The 25,890-nt window shown below is 42.5% G+C and overlaps 1 protein-coding gene across 5 annotated transcripts in view; it reads right to left on the bottom strand.

Moving 5' to 3' along the window:
- Nucleotides 1–25,890, bottom strand: part of LOC308327868 (actin-binding LIM protein 1-like) — an 84,352-nt gene that overhangs the window by 10,836 nt on the left and 47,626 nt on the right. For 3 of the 5 annotated variants that reach the window (XR_013965226.1, XM_080781441.1, XM_080781439.1), the window contains exons 7-17: nt 23,381–23,468; nt 23,057–23,121; nt 19,506–19,583; nt 17,434–17,592; nt 16,692–16,736; nt 15,564–15,599; nt 15,048–15,174; nt 10,181–10,228; nt 9,165–9,302; nt 6,068–6,156; nt 4,031–4,154 (exon numbers count right to left, since the gene is read on the bottom strand). Coding sequence is in view for 4 of the 5 variants with exons in the window: in XM_080781441.1 (XP_080637567.1) it covers nt 4,031–4,154; nt 6,068–6,156; nt 9,165–9,302; nt 10,181–10,228; nt 15,048–15,174; nt 15,564–15,599; nt 16,692–16,736; nt 17,434–17,592; nt 19,506–19,583; nt 23,057–23,121; nt 23,381–23,468 (997 nt within the window). In the remaining variant the exon portion in view is untranslated. Of the gene's footprint in view, nt 1–4,030; nt 4,155–6,067; nt 6,157–9,164; nt 9,303–10,180; nt 10,229–11,587; nt 11,696–13,404; nt 13,525–15,047; nt 15,175–15,563; nt 15,600–16,691; nt 16,737–17,433; nt 17,593–19,505; nt 19,584–20,913; nt 20,959–23,056; nt 23,122–23,380; nt 23,469–25,890 lie in introns of all 5 variants that reach the window. The other 2 variants (XM_080781442.1, XM_080781440.1) reach the window with 2 other exon arrangements.

Raw genomic sequence — 25,890 nt, 5'->3', positions numbered from 1 at the left:
ACGGTGGAAACTTTGCTACAACTGTGGTAGCGGGGATCATATCCGTCACAATTGCCCACACAAGCAGTCAGGAAATAAATCCAAGGGAGGTAAATGCCAACAGTTTTGTTGTTTTCCATTCTAATACAACAACAATACCAGACCAGTACATTTCAACCTGTCTAGCGCCCTCATTTCAAGCAAGTTTGATGACAAGTGACTTTATTCAAAATGTCCAGAAATGATAGTCCCTGTTGCATTTGTTTAGTAAAGGTCAGGGGACAACGAAATCTTGCTGATTCAACCTCCAGTTTTTCCAACCAGTAACGTACTACTGTCACTAAAGTTATTTAGCTGGACTCTGAGACGAATAACACAAATTGTTTGTATACATTTATTTTGTGACAATGTGCAAGAACACATTGACTCAATCACATTTTAAACATCCTGACTCCTGAGATGACATTTTGACAAAAGGATGTGTGTGCCACGGATTCAAGCCTTTATTAAGCATTGTCAAAATCTTTCTTGTGAAGCTAAAGCATTCAAAATATGTTTTGTAGGAATATAGTTTATCGAACGTTCCTTAAAATTATTATTATTATTTTTTTAATGTTAGTGTTAATAGTACAAAGGCAGTCAAATGGATTTTAATTGTTTTGTCTTTATGACTTATTGCAGGGATCTTCTGTGTTTTAAACGGTGCATGCAACTTGACAAGAGCCTTTCAAAACTAGCTCACCATAATTAAGCTGATTAATGTTATTGATCATTAAGACATCTGAGACTAGCGTGGAAATATTCTACAAGTGTTTTGTTTTAAGTAACTCGTTTCCAAGTGACGTCGCAGTATTGAATTTGATAGATTTGTTTCACAGTACTAGCATAATATGTTGGATTAATGTTAATCTGTATTTTCAGACTATAATTAATTATGTCACATTACAATTAGGAGGAAATAGCTTACAAAGTAAAAAATGTAAAAATAAATGATGTCACAAATAGTTTTATGTTTAAATATAGGTAAGTCAAGTTTCCAAAAAGAAACAAAAGTAGATAATGGCACCTTGAGGGGGGTCTCACCTGTGGCTATATGTCTAATCAAATTCAACCGGCAGCCGTGGTCTTTTGACCAGGCTGTATCTCAAAGGACTGGGCCTGTAGTGTAGGTGTAGGGTAAGCTATAGAGATTCAAATCAGACCATTGTCACTCCACCAACCCATGTGACACCAGTCCCAGTTTTCAAATGTAGGTACTAGTTAATAGTAAGCAATGTAAAAATACTAAGATCTTATCCTGCTGGATCAGTGTTTTTCAAATTTACCAGTGAGCAATTAAAAATCTCAATACATGATCTGCTATTTTTGCTATGTTGGAAATATACTCTCACTCACAGACACTTGTGTATGTAAGTGAGAGTGGGGGGAACAGAGAATAAAATTTGAGAATAAAATTACATTGAAATTGTAAGGTAGATAATAAATAATTTGTGTGTCACATGAGTGGATTTTTCTGGACCATGTTGAATGAACAAACTGCAGATGTTCATTTGTCATGTCCAGAACCCTTTCTTGTGCACATACTGTAGGCTTTTGACTTTTTGAAGGGAATTGATTCTATTTAGCATTTTGAATATTTAATAGAGTAGCCTATTGTATTTTAAGTTTTGAGTGAGCATTTGCATATTCTATTACGTGGTGTTGATTTGATCCTTTTTGGTTGACATATATTATATTAACTTATGGGTTGATTTATGTCAAAGGATCCATGTTTTGTGAATATACAGTATATGACCATTGTCTATTTAGAAAGGAGAACATAAGAGTTAACTTGGAGTGACAGTCGCAGTAAAGGACAGTGTCAATGCATAGACATGGGAAATGGCTGCTTTTAAAAATTATAACCTATAGAGGTGTATGGAATTATGGACTTTTGCAGCCTGGCTTGGTTAAAATATTAGACATCTAATAGAGGTGTATGGAATTGTGGACTTTCAAGCCGTTTATCAGTGTCTGTTATCTTTGTGATTAGGTATATATGGAATATACCAATACAAAAATAAACCTGCGGGATGCCTGTCCATATATGTTACATGTTCTACTTGCATGGTCAGACGCTAATGTTGTATGTATTCACATAGGTGATCAAATGTAAATTTAAGGTACATTTAATAGAGTAATTATGTTTTTTCAGGTGAATCGTTCCATAACTGTATTGTGAGAATAAGAATGAATTAATTAATGTTTTATCTTTGTGCTTCTTATCATAGTCCAAATTGTTGGACTGTTGTATTATTATTATGACCTGCATTGATTTCGGGGTTTTCGACAGTCAAATATGTGGCCAGTATTTGATATGTTCCCTTTTAGAAAATGAATGTTAATTTTATGTTTTATTTTGTCCATATTCAATTATGTATTCTCGTGAACTTAATTTTGAATTATGATTTTACGCATGTATTTGTTTGTATGTAATCTTAATGCCTGTATGTAACTCGTTTTATTTCATATTTCTGTAATGTCGACAAAATTGTCAAAATATATTTCTATATCGACAAGATTGTCGAAATGGGGGAATGTCGTGGGAAATATGAAGACTCAAATGTCTTAATAGGCTATAGTATATGGTTCCATGCTAATCTGTCTGGTCGTGTCTGTGAGCAACGACACCTTGGCCTTAAAGCCTGTCTCAATCAAATCAAGTTGTATGTAAAAGGCTATGTCACACCTATTGTTAGCCAGGAGACCCTGCTGGGCCTGAATAGGTATCACTAGGTAGTTCCTGTCTCAGGAGGAGGGGCAATAGCCAAGACAGCGTTTGTATTGGGGTATAAGAAAGGACCTAGAGGGGAGCTCGGGAGACTGGTGGGAGGAAGACGACGAGAGAGAGATGGAACTGAGGGAGAATGTAATGGATCCAGGCTGAGGCCTGCTGGATTGAGAGATGTTGTTTGCTTGTTGCTGTTCTTCTGAATAAACTTCTAAGATATACATTCACCCGGATGGACATATATTGATTTCCATAACATGCCACTGACATGTGGATCTTTACCGCATTGTAACATGTGATCTGTATGCGTTATAGTGTGTGCGTAGGCTACTATGGATGAATGTGTGAAGTACCTTTTAAAGCACATTTAAGTGGGCAGAAAGAAAGCATTATATGAATGTAGTCCATTTCCATTTAGACACAGACGCACGCACGCACGCACACTTTTGATTCACGAATAGGAATAACTAAGTACATTTACTTAAGTACTGTACTTAAGTACAATGTTGAGGTATTTGTACTTGTACTATTAGTCTACTACTACATCAGATCCAAATATTGTACTTTTACTCTACTACATTTATTTGAAAACGTTAGTTACTAGTTACTTTACAGATTAGGATTATTATTACAAAACATACATTACCCACTTCAGCCCTATATACATTTTTGGCCATTTGAAAATAGCCGAGCTTGTAGATCGGCTATTTTCAAAAGATTTTTTATATATTTGAGTACATTTTGATGCCAATACTTTTGTACTTTCACTGGATTCCAAACGTTTACTTGTAGCGGAGCAAATCTCCATTGCAGTATTTACTACTTTTACATTCATTAAAACATTTGAGTACTTTTTCCCACCACTGGGAAGAACTATGTGATCCAGGCCTGACGCAGCATACTGTATAGTCCGGCAGCCAAAAGGGCTTCTTTTGTTTACAGTGGGAAATTTGGTATATAGTGACCGGCTGTCGCTATTGAGCAATCTTCTTTGTAGAGGTTTATACAGTATGTGACAATACCATTTTGCCTTATATAGGATGTCAATGGTATAGTCATATAAAAGCATGGCTCAATACCGACAGCCGGTCAGCAAGTGGATTCATGAATGTATACATAGACGATATTTAAAAAAAAAGACTATATACCAAATTTCCCACTCCACAACCCTGACTGCCGGACTAGTAGCAGGGGGTTAAAATACCTAGATCACAGTTGGTCTGCTTGGGGTCGTAGCGCTGAGCAGAGAGGCTGTGTGCGTGACGCTCCCTGATAAAATACCTAGATCACAGTTGGTCTGCTTGGGGTCGTAGCGCTGAGCAGAGAGGCTGCGTGCGTGACGCTCCCTGATCTGGTCTTTCTCCCTCTCTTCTTTCAGAATGAGCTTCCCCAGACCAGACTGGATCTAAAGTGCGCACACACACACACACACACACACACACACACACACACACACACACACACACACACACACACACACACACACACACACACACACACACACACACACACACACACACACACACACACACACACACACACACACACACACACACACACACACACACACACACACACACACACACACACACCATTTCACAGCCCTCACAAAACAAAAGGCGAATAGACCCTCCACCCCAAAAAAACAAACAAACCAAAAGAAATCTATCAAGGAATATTTTGCACACATAATTAAAATCTGAGGTTTAAATCAAGGGCTCTATTACAAAGACATGGTTCTTATATGAACAATGCCTTTGGTGCCATGTGGCTGTGGATGCACATGCATACATGTTTTTGTTGACGCATTGATTTTAGTGTATACAACTGTACACAGTACTACAGCACTTTGGTCAATCTTGTGCTCTATAAATAAAACTTGATTTGATTCAGCTGGAAACAATTGGTCCAAAAAGTGTCATTAGTTTACTACTGATGAAGTTGTCGTGTTTGAAGGGCCCATGTTATGTAAAGCAAATGTGGTGTGTTCAGGCAATTTGTTGAGTACCAGACCTTTTGTGAAAATAATAATAAGGGTAATAATAATAATAATGGAGCTACTAAAATACAGTACCTGCATTAGAATGAAGACAACTAGCTCCATTCTAACTGCATTTTACTGTGGGAGCGGTGAGGAAAATAAGGAGAATAAGGGGGCATCTATGAAACAGTTCAAGGCCAACATGTATGTTGGGACAGGATTACAGTAGGCTGATTCAGGGTACATGTGTAGTGTGTGTGTGTGTGTGTGTGTGTGTGTGTGTGTGTGTGTGGATGAAGCCTGACCTTGCTAAGATGTTCCTCTAAGTGTGTGTGTGTGTGTGGATGAAGCCTGACCTTGCTAAGATGTTCCTCTAAGTGTGTGTGTGGATGAAGCCTGACCTTGCTAAGATGTTCCTCTAAGTGTGTGTGTGGATGAAGCCTGACCTTGCTAAGATGTTCCTCTAAGTGTGTGTGTGGATGAAGCCTGATCTTGCTAAGATGTTCCTCTAAGTGTGTGTGTGGATGAAGCCTGATCTTGCTAAGATGTTCCTCTAAGTGTGTGTGTGTGTGTGTGTGGATGAAGCCTGACCTTGCTAAGATGTTCCTCTAAGTGTGTGTGTGGATGAAGCCTGACCTTGCTAAGATGTTCCTCTAAGTGTGTGTGTGGATGAAGCCTGACCTTGCTAAGATGTTCCTCTAAGTGTGTGTGTGGATGAAGCCTGACCTTGCTAAGATGTTCCTCTAAGTGTGTGTGTGTGTGTGTGTGGATGAAGCCTGACCTTGCTAAGATGTTCCTCTAAGTGTGTGTGTGGATGAAGCCTGATCTTGCTAAGATGTTCCTCTAAGTGTGTGTGTGTGTGTGTGTGGATGAAGCCTGACCTTGCTAAGATGTTCCTCTAAGTGTGTGTGTGGATGAAGCCTGACCTTGCTAAGATGTTCCTCTAAGTGTGTGTGTGGATGAAGCCTGACCTTGCTAAGATGTTCCTCTAAGTGTGTGTGTGGATGAAGCCTGACCTTGCTAAGATGTTCCTCTAAGTGTGTGTGTGGATGAAGCCTGACCTTGCTAAGATGTTCCTCTAAGTGTGTGTGTGTGGATGAAGCCTGACCTTGCTAAGATGTTCCTCTAAGTGTGTGTGTGTGGATGAAGCCTGACCTTGCTAAGATGTTCCTCTAAGTGTGTGTGTGGATGAAGCCTGACCTTGCTAAGATGTTCCTCTAAGTGTGTGTGTGGATGAAGCCTGACCTTGCTAAGATGTTCCTCTAAGTGTGTGTGTGTGGATGAAGCCTGACCTTGCTAAGATGTTCCTCTAAGTGTGTGTGTGGATGAAGCCTGACCTTGCTAAGATGTTCCTCCTGAAGCTGCTTTCGTTTCAAGGCTTCCTCCTCATCCTCCTCCTTGGATCGTCTCCTCCCTTCTGATGAGCCTGGAGGTGCCACAAACCATGATGAAGATGAAGAACAACATGCACGCACTCACACACACGTACGTACATGTATGCCCACCTACACACACGTATGCCCATGCACAACCATACACTCACATGCACAGCTTTCTGGATACCAGAAACTCTAAAGAGTACACACACACACACACACACACACACACACACACACACACACACACACACACACACACACACACACACACACACACACACACACACACACACACACACACACACACACACACACACACACACACACACACACACACACACACACACACACACACACACACTTTTCCAATTTCACTGTACAGCTTACTGTGTATTATTGGACTGTACCTAATAAATGATTAAATACAAAGGCAGAAACATATGGTTGTTGTATCATTGAGGCCCAACAAGGCCTGCATAAGCTAACAAGTCCTGCAGAGACGTGAAGAACACACAAACACACACGGCGAGGTCATATGGGCGACCGACAGAACACAAATGCGAGACAGAGTTGACCAGACAGACAAACAGAGAAATCGGCCACCGTGACCTCAAGACAGATATGGCAGTGTTGATTTTGACAGAATTATTTTTATTTTAGTTTTCAGTCACAGTCTCTTGAATAGTTTTCATTTAGTTTTTGTAACATTTTTAGTCCCCTGGAATGTTTTAGTGTTTTAGTTTTAGTCGCTAAATATCATAAGATTTTAGTCGACTAAAATGTGTTTTGGCGGGCCTTGATGCCGTCGTAATGACTGAAATAGCGCGATGCGTAAGTGTAAAATGACTTTTGTATTTTACTTATGCTGGATCTCTTGTCCACTAGTCCCAATAACAGTTTAGTCTAGTTTTTATTTGCTGACAAAATTGTTAATATATTTAGTCTTAATCATCATAGCTTAGTTTCCATTTAGTTTTCTTCAGTCAAAAAAGGTAGTCGTAGTAGTATAGTATTAGTCGACGAAATCAACACTGACATGATGGTCACGCTGGCAGCAACTACACAGTTAAATCCTCCTTGACTTAACTCCACTAAAGAATAAAAAGGGTTCCATGTTGCCCTCTTGGAGTTAAGCTAACACTATGTGGAGATCTTAACTGCATGTTGAATAATACACGGATACATGACGAGACAGACAAGACGCCAATCAGTTTGAAGTCAGTCTCAGTGATCTCTGTCCAAGTCATTTGTGACAGCTTTGAGTACAGCAAGGACACCCGTTATAGATGCTCTATGGGTTCAAAACAAAACAAATAAGTCTACCACAAGCAACAAATGGAAAAGGGGAAAAAAGCAGAAATGCGAGCCATTCAGAGGGGTACAACGCCTGCTGTGCAAGCAAACTTAATATCACCAGCAGATGCCAACAACTGAAGTATACATACAGTATAAAGCCTGTGCTTGAAGTGAAAGCATATATTGAAAGCGGGGATGCAGTTTAGGGCCGGAGAGCTTACAGGGAGACTCGGGGGGAGGCTTAGGTTGTGCTTAGATGTTACTGTAGGTAGTTTTGCGTAGCCAGACAAATGCGAGATCTTCGCTTATACCGATACATATGGTGGCATCTAAATTCAATGTAGGACAAAAAACTGTGCGGAAAGAATTCAGAGAGTAAACAATTACAGCATTCTATAAATAAAGTAAAGTATATTTGTCTTTTTTATGCCTTTATTGATAGGGTACAGTGATTTGACAGGAAAGGGGGAGAACATGCGGCAAAGGCCGACGGGCTCGGTACTTGAACCGGCGCCGGATTACCGGCCTAGGTGCCTGGACCGCTCAGCCGTGGCCCAGGCCATAAAAAAATACATTTATTTAAAATAGCGTTGCAGAATCAATGCAAAATCCAGTAGAGATGTACGGTTGTCTTGTCAGCAAAGGCGTTCTCCACTGTTCTAGCCACCTACATTGATTTTAGAGTTCACCAGACGTGTGGTGATGTGGCTACGCAAGACTATAGGCGTTAGGGTGGTGGTTCTCAAAGTGGGACCCCCACTTCATTGAGTCTCGTTCCAAAATGGCCCTTTACAGGTCCGTAACTCTGAGAGTGTACAAATGGAACCAGATAGACCAGTGGTTCTAAACCAGTGGTCCTTCAGCTAAATGATGGAGAGTTGGTAACCAAATGGACCCTTATCTTCCGTGGCTCAAATGCCGATAATGGGGCTTGATATGAAAAAGGTTGAAAACCACTGAGATAGACCAACCATATATCCACTCTCAGAGTTATGAAATAAAGAAAAATAAGTTTGAGAACCACCGTGTTAGGGGTATGTTTTGCCACTAGGGGGGCGGTGTAAGCATGCTCTTCGGGGAGCCTACTGTACCTAACACAGAGAGAGGGAGAGTAGGGAGTCTACTGTACCTAATACAGAGAGAGGGAGAGTAGGGAGTCTACTGTACCTAATACAGAGAGAGAGGGAGAGTAGGGGAGTCTACTGTACCTAACACAGAGAGAGGGAGAGTAGGGAGTCTACTGTACCTAACACAGAGAGAGGGAGAGTAGGGGAGACTACTGTATCTAATACAGAGAGAGAGGGAGAGTAGGGGAGTCTACTGTACCTAATAGAGAGAGAGGGAGAGTAGGGAGTCTACTGTACCTAACACAGAGAGAGGGAGAGTAGGGAGTCTACTGAACCTAACACAGAGAGAGAGGGAGAGTAGGGAGTCTACTGTACCTAATACAGAGAGAGAGGGAGAGTAGGGAGTCTACTGTACCTAACACAGAGAGAGAGGGAGAGTATAGGGAGTCTACTGTACCTAACACAGAGAGAGAGGGAGAGTAGGGAGTCTACTGTACCTAACACAGAGAGAGAGGGAGAGTAGGGAGTCTACTGTACCTAACACAGAGAGAGAGGGAGAGTAGGGAGTCTACTGTACCTAACACAGAGAGAGAGGGAGAGTAGGGAGTCTACTGTACCTAACACAGAGAGAGAGGAGGGAGTCTACTGTACCTAACACAGAGAGAGAGGAGGGAGTAGGGAGTCTACTGTACCTAATAGAGAGAGAGAGGGAGAGTAGGGCCAAAGGACGCCCTCGCCGGTGTCACCCGTGGGAGCATGGGCGGCGGGGAAGGTGGCGGATCTGATGATGTCATCAGAGGTCTTGCTTTGGGGCGCTATGGCAGCCGTATCTAAATTGGTAACCATGGGAACTGATCTGATCAGTGTCTCGGCGAGGTCAGAGTCTCTCTGGACCCGCCGCGCACATCAACATTCCTGGCAACATCCGCGATCGTCGGTCTCGGTGATCGTTCGGTGCAGCCAGTGACTGTTGTGTGGGTTTGACTTGGCTGCAAGAATGTCTGTTTTTTGTCACAAGTCGCTTAACTTTGAATTCTGCCTTATCATTCGCCTTAGTATTCCTCATAGTTTCACTAAATTTGCAAAACGTTTCTCGATTAAGCAGACCACACCACTTGTTTCAGGACAATATAAAGTACATAGTCAACAACTTCCCTTGCAATGGCAACAAGTGGAATTGTCTTACTCCAATTTACAATTTGAGAAAAGCAAGATCTGAACACAGGATTAAAGCATTTCATAAGATGGACAGAATGCAGTGTAGCACGTACACGCTACTGGTCAAACAGAGTAGGGTCAGAGAGAGACTTCAAACAGTGCTCATACATAGACACTGGAGGTGGATCATACTGCACATGGTTAATGCTATGACACATAGTTTCCATTGAAGACGAGTACATCAGTAATTAAAAAAGCACGACTCACTGAGCCACTAACATAAAACATTTCAATAACTACAGCATAGCACTCAGAAAACGTCAGCAATACTAGGCTGTACACTACAGTACTAGTGCGTACTCAATACTAGGCTGTACACTACAGTACTAGTGCGTACTCAATACTAGGCTGTACACTACAGTACTAGTGCATACTCAATACTAGGATGTACACTACAGTACTAGTGTGTACTCAATACTAGGCTGTACACTACAGTACTAGTGCGTACTCATAATGAGGTGAAAACATTTGAGTATAGGAGTTCAAATACCGTGCAGTTTGTAGATGGGTGGTTTTCTGTAGATGTTGATTCCCTGATCTGAGAAAAACACAAACGTCAAACACGGACATTTTGGTAAGAAACATAGCCACACATGAATGCACAATACAATATGAATGTAGCAAAGAACTGAGGTCAACGGCGTCAACTATTTAAAGGCAGTGTAAGTTATCACTATATTCTGATAGTAATCAAACAAGCATTGTTTGTTCAGTAACAGGGGTCTCCCTGTCTCTCCAGTTCTTTAATAATCAGAAAAAAACATTTTCAGGTGAGTGACCACATTTTCTGCCAATCAAGAGAGAGTAGCTAGTTTGGAGCTTCCTTTTTATAGTGTTCCAGCTCCAATTTTGTCTGCTCATTTTCTTTGTGTCATCACTTACACAATCTCTGCCCTGACTGCGTTCTCTATCCTGATTGGATAAAATTGGTATCCCAGTTTCAGTTCCTGAAAATGCATTTTCTGTTTAATACAAATCTGGAGAGACATGGAGACTCCTGTTACTGCAACAAACACACTATAGCAATGAGTAACATCAAAATATAGAGCTTTTTAACCAAAGAAAATCACTTACACTGCCTTTAAGTCAAGACATTCCAAAGTGGATGTTACAGTACTATAACAGACTACTACTAACAGAAAGTAGTTACAGTAAACCCATCTTGACTTGTGTATTTGTGTATTTAATGCCTCTACCCAGTGGTGGAAAGTACATTTAAGTACATTTACTTAAGTACTGTACCTTAGGTACAATTTTGAGGTATTTGTACTTTACCCGATTATTTCCGATTTCCAGTACATTTACTTCTACTCCACTCCATCTCAGAAGCAACTATTATACTTTTTACGATTTTAATTTTGATTAGAAAACATACCGTAAACCACTTCAGCCCTATATACATTTCGGCCACTTGAAAATAGTGATCTACAAGCTCACAATGCGTCGCAATGCGACGGTGGAAATGGTGGAAATGTTTAGGGGTCAGAGAGGGTGACAGGGTGACATGGTGACAGGGTGCACTCTGGCTCCTACCTGGGAGGTGGAAATGTTTAGGGGTCAGAGAGGGAGACAGGGTGACAGAGTGACAGGGTGACATGGTGACAGGGTGCACTCTGGCTCCTACCTGGGAGGTGGGAATGTTTAGGGGTCAGAGAGGGTGACAGGGTGACAGAGTGACAGGGTGACAGGGTGCACTCTGGCTCCTACCTGGGAGGTGTAAATGTTTAGGGGTCAGAGAGGGTGACAGAGTGACAGGGTGACATGGTGACAGGGTGCACTCTGGCTCCTACCTGGGAGGTGGAAATGTTTAGGGGTCAGAGAGGGTGACAGGGTGACAGAGTGACAGGGTGACAGGATGACAGGGTGACATGGTGACAGGGTGCGCTCTGGCTCCTACCTGGGAGGTGGAAATGTTTAGGGGTCAGAGAGAGCGGCGGGGTGACCGGCCGGCTGTCGGGCCTGAGGGGGAGGAGGGGGGAGCTCCGGCCGCTCGGTGGGTCAGTGCCTCCGGATAAGAAGAATGAAGAACAGAACATAAAGCAGGGAAGAAGGACCAAGAGGTCAGACCAGACGTCTGGACGGCGTGCGTTGGCATGAGCGGACTAACGGAGCCACTTGGACCAAGTCAGAAGGGGGGGAAATATTCTAATTGGTTTTGATTAATGCTGTTAATGATGTTAAAGAGAAAGAAACTAATATTGCACCCGCTTCAAATGTTATATCAACCGATAATCACCAGTAGGTCACGACGTAGCACTCGAAAGCCAGCAGGCTCGCCTGGAGCCGGCTGCATGTTCTCCACTGCGATTAGGCAATCTGGAAGTGTAATTACTGCTGCCGAAGCGAAAACATATAGTGAGGACTTACGGGTCGGTTAAGAAGACTGTCTGACATGAGGTTAGAGTTAGTTAACCTACTGGTGCTTATGGCCTGATTTTCATACAAATCCTCTAAATATTGTAGGAAATAAAAAATAAAATAAAAAAAACATTTGCATTTGAGAGATGTTTTATTAATTATTATGATGTACAATGTCTGTTAATGTCTAATGCATGAAATTGAATAGCAGCAGTTCAGTGCTAAAAAAAACCCCCCAAAACAAAACAAACAACAAGCAACATGCATGAAATGCCACTGAGAGGGCATCTAATTCAACTCATCCTCGGGTGGGAGCTGGAGATTCATTCTAACATGCAGAAAAAGTCATCCACCATTCAGACACGTTCCCAGATATTACTGTAACATGTCCAGAGCGTAAGACAAGACTTCCAGTGTGCATGCAAAGCTGTCAAAACGCTACAAAACACAATAGAAATGCACTGACCGTTAATGAGAGAAGAGCCTTACAATTGCATATATCGGCCATCGTTATGTTAGTAATGGATCAGTTAGTTCATGCTAGGTTAACTGGTGGTAAAACCTTAGAGTATATATGAATAGAGACGGCACCGGATTCCTCCGCCCATCCACTTGCATTAAGTTGCTCAAAAGCGCATGAGGCGATTTCACTCCTCCTTCCGGGTAGGAACAGAGTGCATTCTGGGATGGATTGCCCCAATAACATGAACGCACTGGACGTTGACTATCATTGTGCCGTTTGTGCACGTTCACGTATGAAACATTCGTTCACGTGTCATGGGCCCAATAACATGAACGTGCGCAATGATAGTCAACGGGCTCGAGCAGAGCTGCAATGACAAATTCGGCCACTATGTCAATTTCGCCTCAGGGTTTCCTCCGGGTTGCCAACTCTATTCATATATACTCTAAGGGTTAAACGCAGGAGGCTTGGCAAGATGGGGTGGACCGTTTCCGCAGACCTCACCACGCCATTTCTCTGTCTGCGTCACGGGAGATGGACATGGATCCAGAATGAAGGAACGGTATGACATTGGGGCTTGGGGGGAGGGGGGGGGGGATGAGACAGGAGGCGATGGAGGTGACATCTCGCCCGTGGGGGGAGGGGGGGATGAGACTCAAGGCGATGGAGGTGACATCTCGCCCGTGGGGGGAGGGGGGATGAGACTCAAGGCGATGGAGGTGACATCTCGCCCGTGGGGGGAGGGGGGATGAGACTCAAGGCGATGGAGGTGACATCTCGCCCGTGGGGGGAGGGGGGGATGAGACTCAAGGCGATGGAGGTGACATCTCGCCCGTGGGGGGAGTGCAGCAGAGGTGAGGAGGAGCTGTGTTGTTTGGACTGTGGCCCCTTACCTTGGCTATGGGGGAGGAAGTGGTGTCTGAAAGGGGATGTGGGGCGGGAGTCACTATTTCTGGAGCCCACACTGTTACTGCACAGAGAAGAGCAGAGCTTCTGCATGCCTGTCAGAGCTTCTGCATTTGGGGGAATGGCATTATTATTATTTTTTTAAAGAATGGGGGGGGGGGGGGCGGGGGGGACATACCCCCCCAGGGACCAAGGCAGCACAGATGGAGGAGACAGAGGGAGAAAGAGGGGAGGGGGGGGGGGGGAGGGAAAAGTATTTAAAGGACAACTTTAGTTTTTTTCAACCAAGGGTCATGTTTTAGGTTGTTATTAGAGAAAGTAAAAGGTGAGTAATTTTTTTTCATTTCGTTTGTTTTAGGGATTTTAGCTGTTTTTGACAGGGGGGCGGGGACATTCGATCATGGGGCTAAATATGTATTTCTTTACAAAATGTTATAGGGATTTATTTTTTTATTATTTACTATAGTCCTATACTAGACTCCAAGAAATTATATCTGGCCTCAAAAGATCACACAATCTACTGAATGTGTCAAAATGGCATATTGAGCCTATGACACACAGTGACCAGGCTTCCCCCCAGTAGGCTACTGTACCTTCACATTCAGTAGATCCTGTGATCCTTCGTGGCCAGATGTAATTTCTTGGGGTCTAGTAGGACTATAGTAAATAATTAAAAAAAGAAATTGCTATAAGATTTTGTAAAATAAATACATATTTAGCCCCATGCTCGAATGCCCCCGCCCCCCTGTCAAAAACAGCTAAAATCCCTAAAACGAAAGAAAGCAGCAAATGAAAAAAAAATTACACTCATCCTTTACTTTCTCTAATAACAACCTAAAACATGAACCTGGTTGAAAAAAACTAAAGTTGTCCTTTAAAGAAATCGTGTATCGAAAGCCATTTCAAGAGTGTGAAGAGTGGCATGAGAGATACCTTTGAATGAAATAATAAATAAAGAGTAGATGGCGGTAACTTGGGTTATTAAAGGTTGAATCCCATCAGAACTGACTCGGGTGCCTACAAAACCGATCAGTCAGTCTTGATAAAATGTCACTTTAATACGCTATCTCTAGAGTACGGCAGGGGGTCGAGTGGGATGTGCTTCAGGTCAAGTGAAGCAGGGTGTGTCACCATAGCGTCTAGGAGGAGGGAAGTGAATTGGAATAGAGTCACTGTGTTGTGCAGGTGACTCAAAGGTATAATGAGTAGCATACGTTTGTTCAGTTGTGCTTGTAAAACACAACATTCAAAGTTGTCTCCTCCTCCTCCCCGGCTCAGCAACAACACTAGCACACATCTACTGCACAAAGGTTGACGCCCAGAAATGTCCGAAATGAAGTAAAGTAAGAACATACAGGCAGAGGGAAAGGGTCTCTGATAACAGACACTGCCACACACTTCTAGCTGGTTATAATTGGGAGGGATTATTTTTGTATTTAAGCTTGTATATGAGTTAGATTTTTTTGGGGGGGGAGGGGTGTCGTACTCATTATACATTTAACTTATCTTTGCCGCACACAAATTAACCGAATATGACACAAGTGTGCAGCAAAATGGACGCTGTGTGAATATGGTGAATAAACACACACACACACACACACACACACACACACACACACACACAACTCACCTGGCCTGTGAAAATGTTGTGGCGAGCGTGACAAGGTGGGGGTGTAACCATGGCGATTATAAACAGGTGACCCAATGGAGCCCTGACTAGTGGACCTCTGGAGGATGCGTTCCCTCCGGTCATAACCCTGTACAGAAAATCACGCACGCGCACACACAAGCGCACACACACTTTATCGCCTGCTATGCCAGTCTCAACCTTTTTACAGCGGCCTATGTAGGAGTCTAGCCGTCTGTCTGTCTGTCTGTCTATGTGTCTGTCTACACTACAGTAAAGGTGGTTGCACACTGGATGCCTTTTTTCGAGAAACGCAGCTAATAATACGAAAAACGCAGCAGTGTGCAGGGACCTTTAAGTGTCCGGAGCTAATCTTGCAAACCGCTTAACCGATCAGCACCAAGTGTATTGGGAATACTGCCAACAGGCCACAGAAGGACTAAAACTAATTCCTTTCCACATACTGTATGCTCTATAAAATAAAATAAAATTAACATGATAGCACAATATTCTTCTCACCTCGACAGGCGGCGTAGGAGACATGTTTCTTGAGCACTAGAAAAGGGACAAACAGGTCTGCGTCATGGTGGGTTGTCATCAACACAAAGAATCATCTGAGACATTATGCACCACTGACCTAGTTAGACTGCTGGGACAACTTTATTTATGTTCTTATTATAAGACACATAACGGTACATATAATACAGCAATGCATCTTCTGCTTCTTACCAAAACTACAATGTTTCAGCACTCAGCAGTAGCACACGCACAACAAAGACAAACAGAAATGAACATGCTAGCCGGAGGTTTTTTGGATGACCCTGTGAACATAATTCTATCATTATGTTTTTCATTCATTCATTAGCCTGATGTTTTATTTGGACAAATGCCATATATTAAGAGAGACCTGATATTAATAGATATGTGGTTGCTTCGGGTATTAGATACCTGAATTACACACTGAAGTACAACTCACTGCTCATTTAAATCGCTATGTAGACGACCTATGCGTCGTTTTGGGGCGTGTCTGCCTCCAATTTCACTAGTGAAATGGTACAAAGTCTCTCTATTAGTCATGGGTAAACACCAAGTTATACAGTCGCTTCTCTCATTAGTTATTCATTCGTTAATTACATTGGTTCAGGCAATGTTGCAATGCCATGGCCGACATTACATATCTGGACAGTTTGTCGCACAGTGAGCGAGCAATCAGGTAACAATTTTGTTACCTGATTGCTCGCTCACTGGCAGCCAGTAACTATGGGGTGAAAGTGAGCGGCCATTTAGAATTAGCGGCTTTTCACAGGTGGACACTTCGACACCAACTCTAGAGGAGCCGGGGCTTGAACTGGGAACGGCTGCTCTTCTGGCCACTCTAACCCTGAGCCACTGCCGCCCCTGAATTGTGAAACTGTGTTTCTTGTTAACTAGTAATGATTATTGTACTGCGCCTAGTGCCCATTTAGCGCTGTGTGTAAAATAAATAACATTGAGTGTCTCGGAGCTAAAATGAATACTGTGTATTTTGCTGTTCACAAGGTATGTAGATTCAGCAGCTTCTACCAGTGGCCTGTGGGTGCCTGTGACCTACTGTAGACTCATTTATCATCGTCAGCAGAGGGTGACATACTGTACTGTATCTCTTACCTTCTCATCTGGCAAGGGGGAACGTTCCTTCCTGGCAGTGTGGAGCTGTGAGGAATTAACACATCCAGGAATGTGTGTTAAAGAAACAATAACCCTGCTGCTACTGTATGCCATTACGTTAAAGAAACAATAACCCTGCTGCTACTGTATGCCATTACGTTAAAGAAACAATAACCCTGCTGCTACTGTATGCCATTACGTTGCAGGAACAGAAATGACAAATTCTATTGCCCCTTCACAATAAGGAACAGGCTAGCCTTCATTGTTTTATCAATCCTTTCTTGTCTGGAATGATTGAAAAAGAATCTTGACTCTTATAGCCTATAGTTAAACTAACAGAATGTCCCATTTCAGTGCATAAAGACCCGCACACCGTCTGCACTTGCAATACGAACACTTTATTTAGGCAACGTTTCGGTCAAAGACCTTCTTCAGTCTGCCAAGTTTTCAAATGTATAAAAATCTTTATAAAATAGCAGATCTACAAGCTCATAATGTGTCACATCGCAACGCATTGTGAGCTTGTAGATTGGCCGAAATGTAAATAGGGCTGAAGTGCGTAATAGTAATAAGGTAACTAGTAACTAAAGTTTTCAAATAATTGAAGTGGAGTAAAAGTACATTTGGATTCCGAGAAGTAAAGGCATTGGAAATTGGAAATAGTAGAAATAGAATAGTAGAAATATCTCAAAATTGTACTTTAAGTAAATGTACTTTCCACCACTGCACGCAAGACATTTACCTCGCCCACACTCTCCCTTCTCTCCTCTCTCTCATCCAAGGAGGTGGTGTACATGGGGTCGTAGGTTATGAGATCGGGGCGTTCAATGTCATAAATGGCTTTGACCTTAGGAATGGCAGCTAGGTCTCTGTAATCAAGGATCTCATTGTCTACTTTTGCCTAAGAAGACAAATGAAAACATACACATACAAACAACACACAGACAAGGGTAACGGGAGAATTACGGAGAAGCACAAACTCTTACGAAACGGGATTAACAGAGAGAGAGAGTGTGTGTGTGTGTGTGTGTGTGTGTGTGTGTGTGTGTGTGTGTGTGTGTGTGCGTGTGCGTGCATGTGTACACTACTTCTATTGCAAGAACAGGGGAGATAATCTATCTCTGATTCTGAATTCACAGTAACCAGTGGTGGAAGAAGTAATCACTTTTACTTCAGTAAATAAGTAAGGGATAATATCTGGCTAGGTGGTCATTGTCATTGTCGAGGGAGTATAATTGTATCCCGACAATGACCACCTAGCCAGATATTATCCCGCTTATTACATGGCTACCTAACATAAATTAATAAATGGACCCAAAACACAACAAAAAAAAGTATTCCTTAAGAGTCGCGCACTCGCGCTGGCTGCGTCTGCCCAGCTGCAGGGCTGGAGCACTGTCGGAAAACAAGGAAGTGAGTTGATCAAATAGAATCCATTTTTGAGAGCAATGTTTGTCTGTAAATGACACTGTGTGTGTGTGTGTGTGTGTGTGTGTGTGTTTACATGGCTGTCATGTTGGAAACAGCAGTAAATCAAGCGGCTGCAGTCAGGTGCTCCGAGGGTTTGATTAGGCAGCGCTCTGTTATAGAGCGGAGCAGTCATTATCCAGAAATAACAGACCGATGAATTCAGCGATTGACCAATCAGAATCAAGCATTCAACCAAGCCATGTAAATTAATACCACAACGTAGAAATACTTGTCCTGTATTCAAATTTGTACTTGACAAATGGTACAAAGGCGTCAAAATACTGCACACTTACAGCACTAAATGTAAAAGTAAACATTATGCATTTGTGCATGCATACGTCGTTTTTTCATGTTGCAGCTGGGAAGGTGGGGCTTATTTGAATTACTTTATGTGATGCTGGGCAGCTTAACCTTGAATAATGCATAATAATAATGTATCAGTTAATGTATGTTTTGTAATGTAATTATAGGAACTGCTGTCAAATAATAATTATATTGGAGTAAAGCCCAAACCACACCAAAGGGTCGGTACAAAACGGTTTATAAGGTAAGCCACACCAATGCAACTCATTGAGTTGCAAGGAATTGCATTGGTCTGGTTGACCTTAAAAGAATCACACCTGTGTGAACTGAGTGGTGCAACTCCCCCCTCCTCTCCTCTCTCTCTCATTAGCAGGCAACCGGAGATGGATACATACTCTATTTAAGTTATGAAACATAAATAAATGGAAATACTCTGTAAAGAAAAAGGTACCTCAAAATTGTACTTGAGTAAATGTACTTAGTTACTTTCCACCACTGGCAGTAGCACACACAATGACAGTTTACAGGATGTGACACAATAGTCTACACCACTGGTTTTCAACCAGTGGTCCTTGAGGGCATTCCAGGTGGTCCCCAGCTAAATGATGGAGAGTTGGTAACCAAATGGACCAAATGGACCTTTAAGAGATCTTTAACTCTCGAGAGCGAAAAAATTAAACCAAATGGACCCTAACGGGTCCATTTGGTTTCATGTTACGCTCTCATTATTGTTAAACATCAGCCTTACTTAATCTACAAGAAGTCTACACAATTAGAGAATGTAGAAGAACTGTTATTTTGATCAACGTTTGCCTGTTATCTCTCAGCATGGAGTTGTGGACAGAATGTTATCCTGCAACGATAACGAAATATTCTTTAGTTTCGGCGTCTGCGAGGCTAAATGTCATCGAAATGGCGGTCCGTGGCTCAATTGGCGAATAAATAATGGGCCTTGACATGGGTTGAACAACTGGTCTACACTACAGCATGTATATATATTTTTTTACAATATGGTGTAGTTTCACAGCAACATAAACTTACATAGATGGTGTGACCCGGTGAGCCAGGTATGCTTGAACCAGGTCGGGAACAAATACTTTCCGATGACGACCGTGTAGGCTGTGAGAGAAGGAAGGACACAGGGTGGAATGTTTAGTGAACAAGTAGCTAACAACGATGTTGTTCTCAAACAGTCATTGTTTCCCCAGTCAGTGCAAAATGATCCACGGCACCCTCTCTCTGCCATCTGGAAATCACTTTCCATTATCATGGAAAAACACTTCACACATACTCACTCCTCTGGGCTCGATGTGTAAATGTGATGATGAAGAAGAAGGGACAACAAAACCTGCCTTTCGTGTTTCACTTTGGAAACACTGACATCTGACTGTACCCTGATTGAATATCCGCCGAATGACGGTCGGTGTTTTGCACGCCAGAAAGAGGCGACACATTGTGAGCTTGTAGATCAGCTATGCATTTTCTTATTTTTTGTGCAACACCGTTCTACAACCGAATATAAACTAGGCGTTCGTCTGTGACTTTGCAAAATGAATGAAACATTTGCATGTTGTGACTTTCTGTGCCAAAGAATCTCATGCCTAATGAATCGGCCCATACATTTTATGGGATAATGACATTTTTGGATGGCAACAATAGTCTTAAATTTTATGCACTGGTCTAAGGAACTTAACGCTCCGTGTCTTGGGTAAGTGTGGGGGATTAGTAAAGGCAAATACAAACATGGAGGGCAGTCTAATCCTCCACACGTATGCGTACATCACTGTACCGTACCACACACTTCATTCAGTATGAGCACAGCAGCACGGGTGTCGAAGAGACAGTATGTAAACGTGGACCAGTGTTGATTTTGACAGCAAATTTAGATTTTTAGTCTTAGTCCCTTGAATAGCTTTAATTTAGTTTTAGTCACATTTGAATCACCTGGAATGTCATAGCATAAGATTTTAGTCGACAAAATCTACAATTGATTTAGTCGACTAAAATGTATTTTGGCAGGCCTTGATGCCGTAGTAATGACTGATTTTACACTTGCTGAAAATAGCAGATCTACAAGCTCACAACGCGTCACAGTGCAACGCGTTGTGAGCTTGTAGATCAGCTATTTTCAGCATGCAACCAAGTGTAAAATGACTTATACTGGATCTCTTGTCCACTAGTCCTAGTTTCCATTTAGTTTTCGCCAGTGAAAAAAGGTAGTCGACGGAAAAAAATCGTCTGTAGTATTAGTCGACGAAATCAACACTGACGGACACTGACTAAAAATGGTTCCACAACACTGTGACACAACCAATTAACACACAGAGAAGGCACTGCACGCTGTCTCCAGCAGATGGCAGCAGACAGTGCACCATGAACTGAACACAGACGGGAGGAAAGGATGATGATGATGTCATCATCTCATCACAGCCAATAGCGAATACAGTACCTGCCTTTCTGTTTTTTGGAGAAGTAAGAGGGACGGAGGCAATAGCTGTGGAGGAAGGAAGGGAGAGGGGGGGGGGGGGGGGTTCACAGGACATCACATCACACAGGGCACTGGGATTCTCCAGCCTGCACACACACACACGCGCTCACAAATGCATGCACACACACACACACACACACACACACACACACACACAGTATGTATATATATATATATATATATATATATATATATATGGTGAATGGGTCCATGAAAGTTTTAACCGCATCAAACACAAACACACCAGTTGTCATGCAAACACTCATATGCACGCCGTCACGCAAAAAACGAACGGGTACACAACGGCACGCACACACATTTTTCCGCTTATGCACGCCGCACGTATGTGGGGGGAATACACACATGCATATACAGGTGCTCACACACACACACACACACACACACACACACAGGGGAAATTCAATTGCACAATGATAGGTAAGGATTAAGACAGCAGGAAGGCGGTGGCAGCAGCCCACAGAGAAACCCCTCTCACATCCAGATGTTGACATTGTAACAACCCTCTCACATCCAGATGCTGACATTGTAACAACCCTCTCACATCCAGATGTTGACATTGTAACAAGTTAACAACCCTCTCACATCCAGATGTTGACATTGTAACAGAGAAACCCCTCTCACATCCAGATGTTGACATTGTAACAGAGAAACCCCTCTCACATCCAGATGTTGACATTGTAGCAGAGAAACCCCTCTCACATCCAGATGTTGACATTGTAACAGAGAAACCCCTCTCACATCCAGATGTTGACATTGTAACAACCCTCTCACATCCAGATGCTGACATTGTAACAGAGAAACCCCTCTCACATCCAGATGTTGACATTGTAACAGAGAAACCCCTCTCACATCCAGATGCTGACATTGTAACAGTGAAACCCCTCTCACATCCAGATGTTGGCATTGTAACAGAGAAACCCCTCTCACATCCAGATGTTGACATTGTAACAGAGAAACCCCTCTCACATCCAGATGTTGACATTGTAACAGAGAAACCCCTCTCACATCCAGATGTTGACATTGTAATAGAGAAACCCCTCTCACATCCAGATGTTGACATTGTAACAGTGAAATGGAGCGATGGACAGAAAGGTCTATGCTTCCCAAACGTTTCAGCCCGTGACCCAAAAAGAGACATTTTATGTCTCCCCCTGGGACCCAAACTATAGTGAAACGTGTCGCTTTGCGCCACGTTGTGAGCTTGAAGATCTGCTATTTTCACTACTACTTATACATTCGTTTTCCAATTTAGGGAATTTCTTTGGATTTTTCGTTGATTTTTTCATGAAATTACTGCTAAAATAATAATCTTAGAATTCTGTTTTTGATTCATGATTTTATTATTACTATTTTTTTTTAATGATTTGAAATAGTAATAATTCAAAACAAAACGTAAGAAACAAAAAAATAAAAGGGACCCATAAAAAGGTGTCCGCGACCTCAGTGTTTGGGAACTACTGCTCTGTCCATACTCCATTCTTTTTGGTTCTTAGTCCGTGAGCCAGAGCTCCAAAACTGGAACGTTAATTATGAATCGAGTGTGCAAAACCATACCTACAGTATATTCAATTGTTTATAGGGTCAATATAAGTAAATTAATATACGATATGATTACCCTTCCACAGTAGTAGCTATAGGTATGGTTTTGCCCCACTCTATTCATAATTAACATTCCAATTTTGAAGTTCTGGCTCATATATGGGAGAGACTCGGAGTAGAGCCGCTGCTCCTTCGCCTGGAAAGGAGCCAGCTTAGGTGGTTCGGGCATGGTTAGGATGCCTCTCAGGCGTCTCCCTAGTAGGGAGGTCCTCGATGCACGTCCCACTGGGAGGAGACCCCGGGGCAGACCAAGGCACAGATGGAGGGATTACATCGACTCACTGGCCTTGGAACGTCTCGGGATCCCCCAGGAGGAAGTCACTAATGTTGCTCTGGAGAGGACTACGGATAAGCGGTTGAAGATGGATGGATGGATGGCTCATATGGACTAAGAACCAAAAAGAACTCAACCGGTTCCCAACCGGTGGAAAAGGGGCCACAGTGTCAAGTGCTAGTAATCAGTGATGTCCATATTGTTTCCTACCCGCTCCCTTTGCCTCTCCTCCGTTCTAGTGGAGTTCTTGCAGCCAGGATGCCACACCGTAGACCCTGCATGAGGGAGAGGACAGACAACATTAATGAACTGCATGCATATTGATGCGCATAATACTCCATAATACATATGCATGCATTTAGCATCGCCGCATATTTCAAATTGTTGTAAGATCTATCTACAAGCTGGTGGATGTGCTATTTTTGAAACATTTTGAAAGTGAAAGTTAAAGTAGCTGTAGGTTCATTTTAAAACGTATCTGAACATGAGTGAACACGGTAAACATTATATATATATATATATCAGTATGTTCACCTTGCAGGTACATCTCTTCTCCTTCCGTGAACATCTGGTTGCACCTGCTGCATCGCGCACAGCTAGGATGGTAGTGTTTATCCCCTGCCTGGAAAACATGGCCCAATAAGGAAACAAAAAGAAACACACAGCAACATTACCACCAGACACAGACATCAAAGGCCCCTGCCCTTTTACCTGTCTGTATAAAATCACACGCGTGAACTGAGTGGTGCAACTCCTCTCTCCCTCCCCCCTCCTCTCTCTCTCTCTCTCTCTCTCTCTCTCTTTAGCAGGCAACATTGCAGCACTATCTCTCTCTCTCTCTGTTTCTGGCACAACAGAACAGCACCCCTACTGGTACTAATAGTCATACTCATAGGTTAACGTCACATAGGCGGACACGGACCTCTCCAGACCATGAATGTGGTGAAACTGACAGACATGCACCCCCCCCCCCCCCCCCCCCCCGCGCTCCTTTTTCCGAACTGAACCTGAAGTTGAACGCAGCATTTTACGCTGAAAGGGTTTGTCCTCTGGCAGAGGCTCTGTGTAGAAATCCACATTGAAGGCCACATCTTCAGTAGTTAAACAGTGCAGGGTCATACCCAGAAAATAGATGATCTACAAGCTCTCAACGCATGGCACTTGGACACGTTGAGAGCTTGTAGATGTGCTATTTTTGCTATATATATATATTTGCATATATTTGCATAAACAAAACCCCTCTGACCAGTGGAGAGGTGAATGACACACGCCTCTCCCCTCAAGAACTGCTGTTGGAAAAGAACGTCTCCGTGTGAAACTGGCACAGTATGTTAATAATATTATCGTCCTTCTGCGAGTGCAATTTACTGGTATAACATGGTCCAATTGGAACTCCCCATCACACATTGACGTTCTTCATTACATAATCATGGGTTATGCAATGGGCTTATTATAACCCCATTTAAAGGATTAGCAACTATAACATCTCTGGGTGAAAATAACATAGTGTGGGTTTATTCTGTTGTACACTAGACTAGAGGCTGTGATTATTGTGGTTATAATGTTCCGAGCTACTCCGGGTGTGTGTGTGCGTAAAACGCAGATACGCGCAAATGCACACACGCACTTTTAGACCCAGTCCCATTTTATTTCTGCGTATGCACTCGGTGTAACACAGCTAGGATCATGGTATAATCACAATGTACCACAGCCTCGAGTGTGTTATTATATAAATTAAATTATACAATCCACTGACTGGATAGTCTTCAACCACCATACAGGCAATGGTAATGATGGTAATACTCAGTATGACTCAATTGACATGTGGGTTTTGCAGTACATAAATACTAGCATGACACGAATGCTGTTGACATAACCTGCCACTATCTGTGCACTCCTCTGTTTGGAGAAAGTGTATAATCCTATGCCAGAAAATTAACAAGCGGTCTATAGAGTACTTGAGGTGCAATTTTCACAAATGTCATTATTCTTCTTCACATGATGAGTGAGTGCTCCATCAGCCAAATGCTTTTAGGACGTGGATGTTAACCAGGTGAGAGATAAATAGCCTACGTGTGTGTTGTTTAACAACTCTCCAGCTTTTCATTTGACAAGTGGCCACTCAGAGAAATGTAATCACACAACCAACCACATTTGCATTTTACAGTTTGACTTTACTATTATGCAAAGTGAAAAAAAAGAAACAAGCAAAAGAGAAACAAAGCATGGCTCCCTATAAGTGTTTTATTGTTTTTGGTAGGTGATGGCAAACACTTCTTCTCATAGGGACCATTTAAAAATAACTTGAACTTGACTTAACTTCTGATGCAGTACATACTGTCCAAGCGTATTTATGTTTTGAATCTCATCATCTCTCATCTCGTAACGGCATTGCACATAAGCCCCCAACACACCTGACAGTATGGCTACAATAAAGCCATAGCGATGGAAAGGAGGGGTATCTGACCTTGAGTCCTGCAGGGTCAATGATCACACATAGCTAGCAGACGGCTTTAGAGCCACTGATCCACTGGCTACAACTCAGGGATGAGATGCAAAGGCCTTTCCCTTGCTGTCATAAAGGCCCTGCCTTATTACCGGATTACTGTAAAGCCTGGCTGGCCAATGGCAACATTATACGCAACATTAAATAGCACATAACTCGCTGTCTGATGGGATCACCGTCCACAGACAGGCAAGCTGGTAGTCAATGCAGTAGTGAGGGGGGAAATGGACAAAGACAGACATACATGCACACATAGGCTATAGATGGAGAGAGAAAGAAAGAAAGAAAGAAACAAACAAACAAACAAACAAACAAACAAACAAACAAACAAACAGACAAACAAACAAACAGACAAACAAACAGATATGGGTGGGACAGATATGTATGTGGCTATGCGTATACTGTTTTAACCATTCATAATGCATACATAAGAGTGTCATAATTGTTATGTGGCAAATTGAATCTTTACATTACCTTTTTTAGGTTCTCATGTATACTATGATGTGTAGTTTTTTAGGTTCTCATGTACTGTAATACT

This window comes from Protomyctophum bolini (assembly GCF_963924005.1).
Source record: "Protomyctophum bolini genome assembly, chromosome: 14".
Classification (NCBI taxonomy): Eukaryota; Metazoa; Chordata; class Actinopteri; order Myctophiformes; family Myctophidae; genus Protomyctophum; species Protomyctophum bolini.
This window is presented reverse-complemented; position numbering and strand designations above follow the sequence as displayed.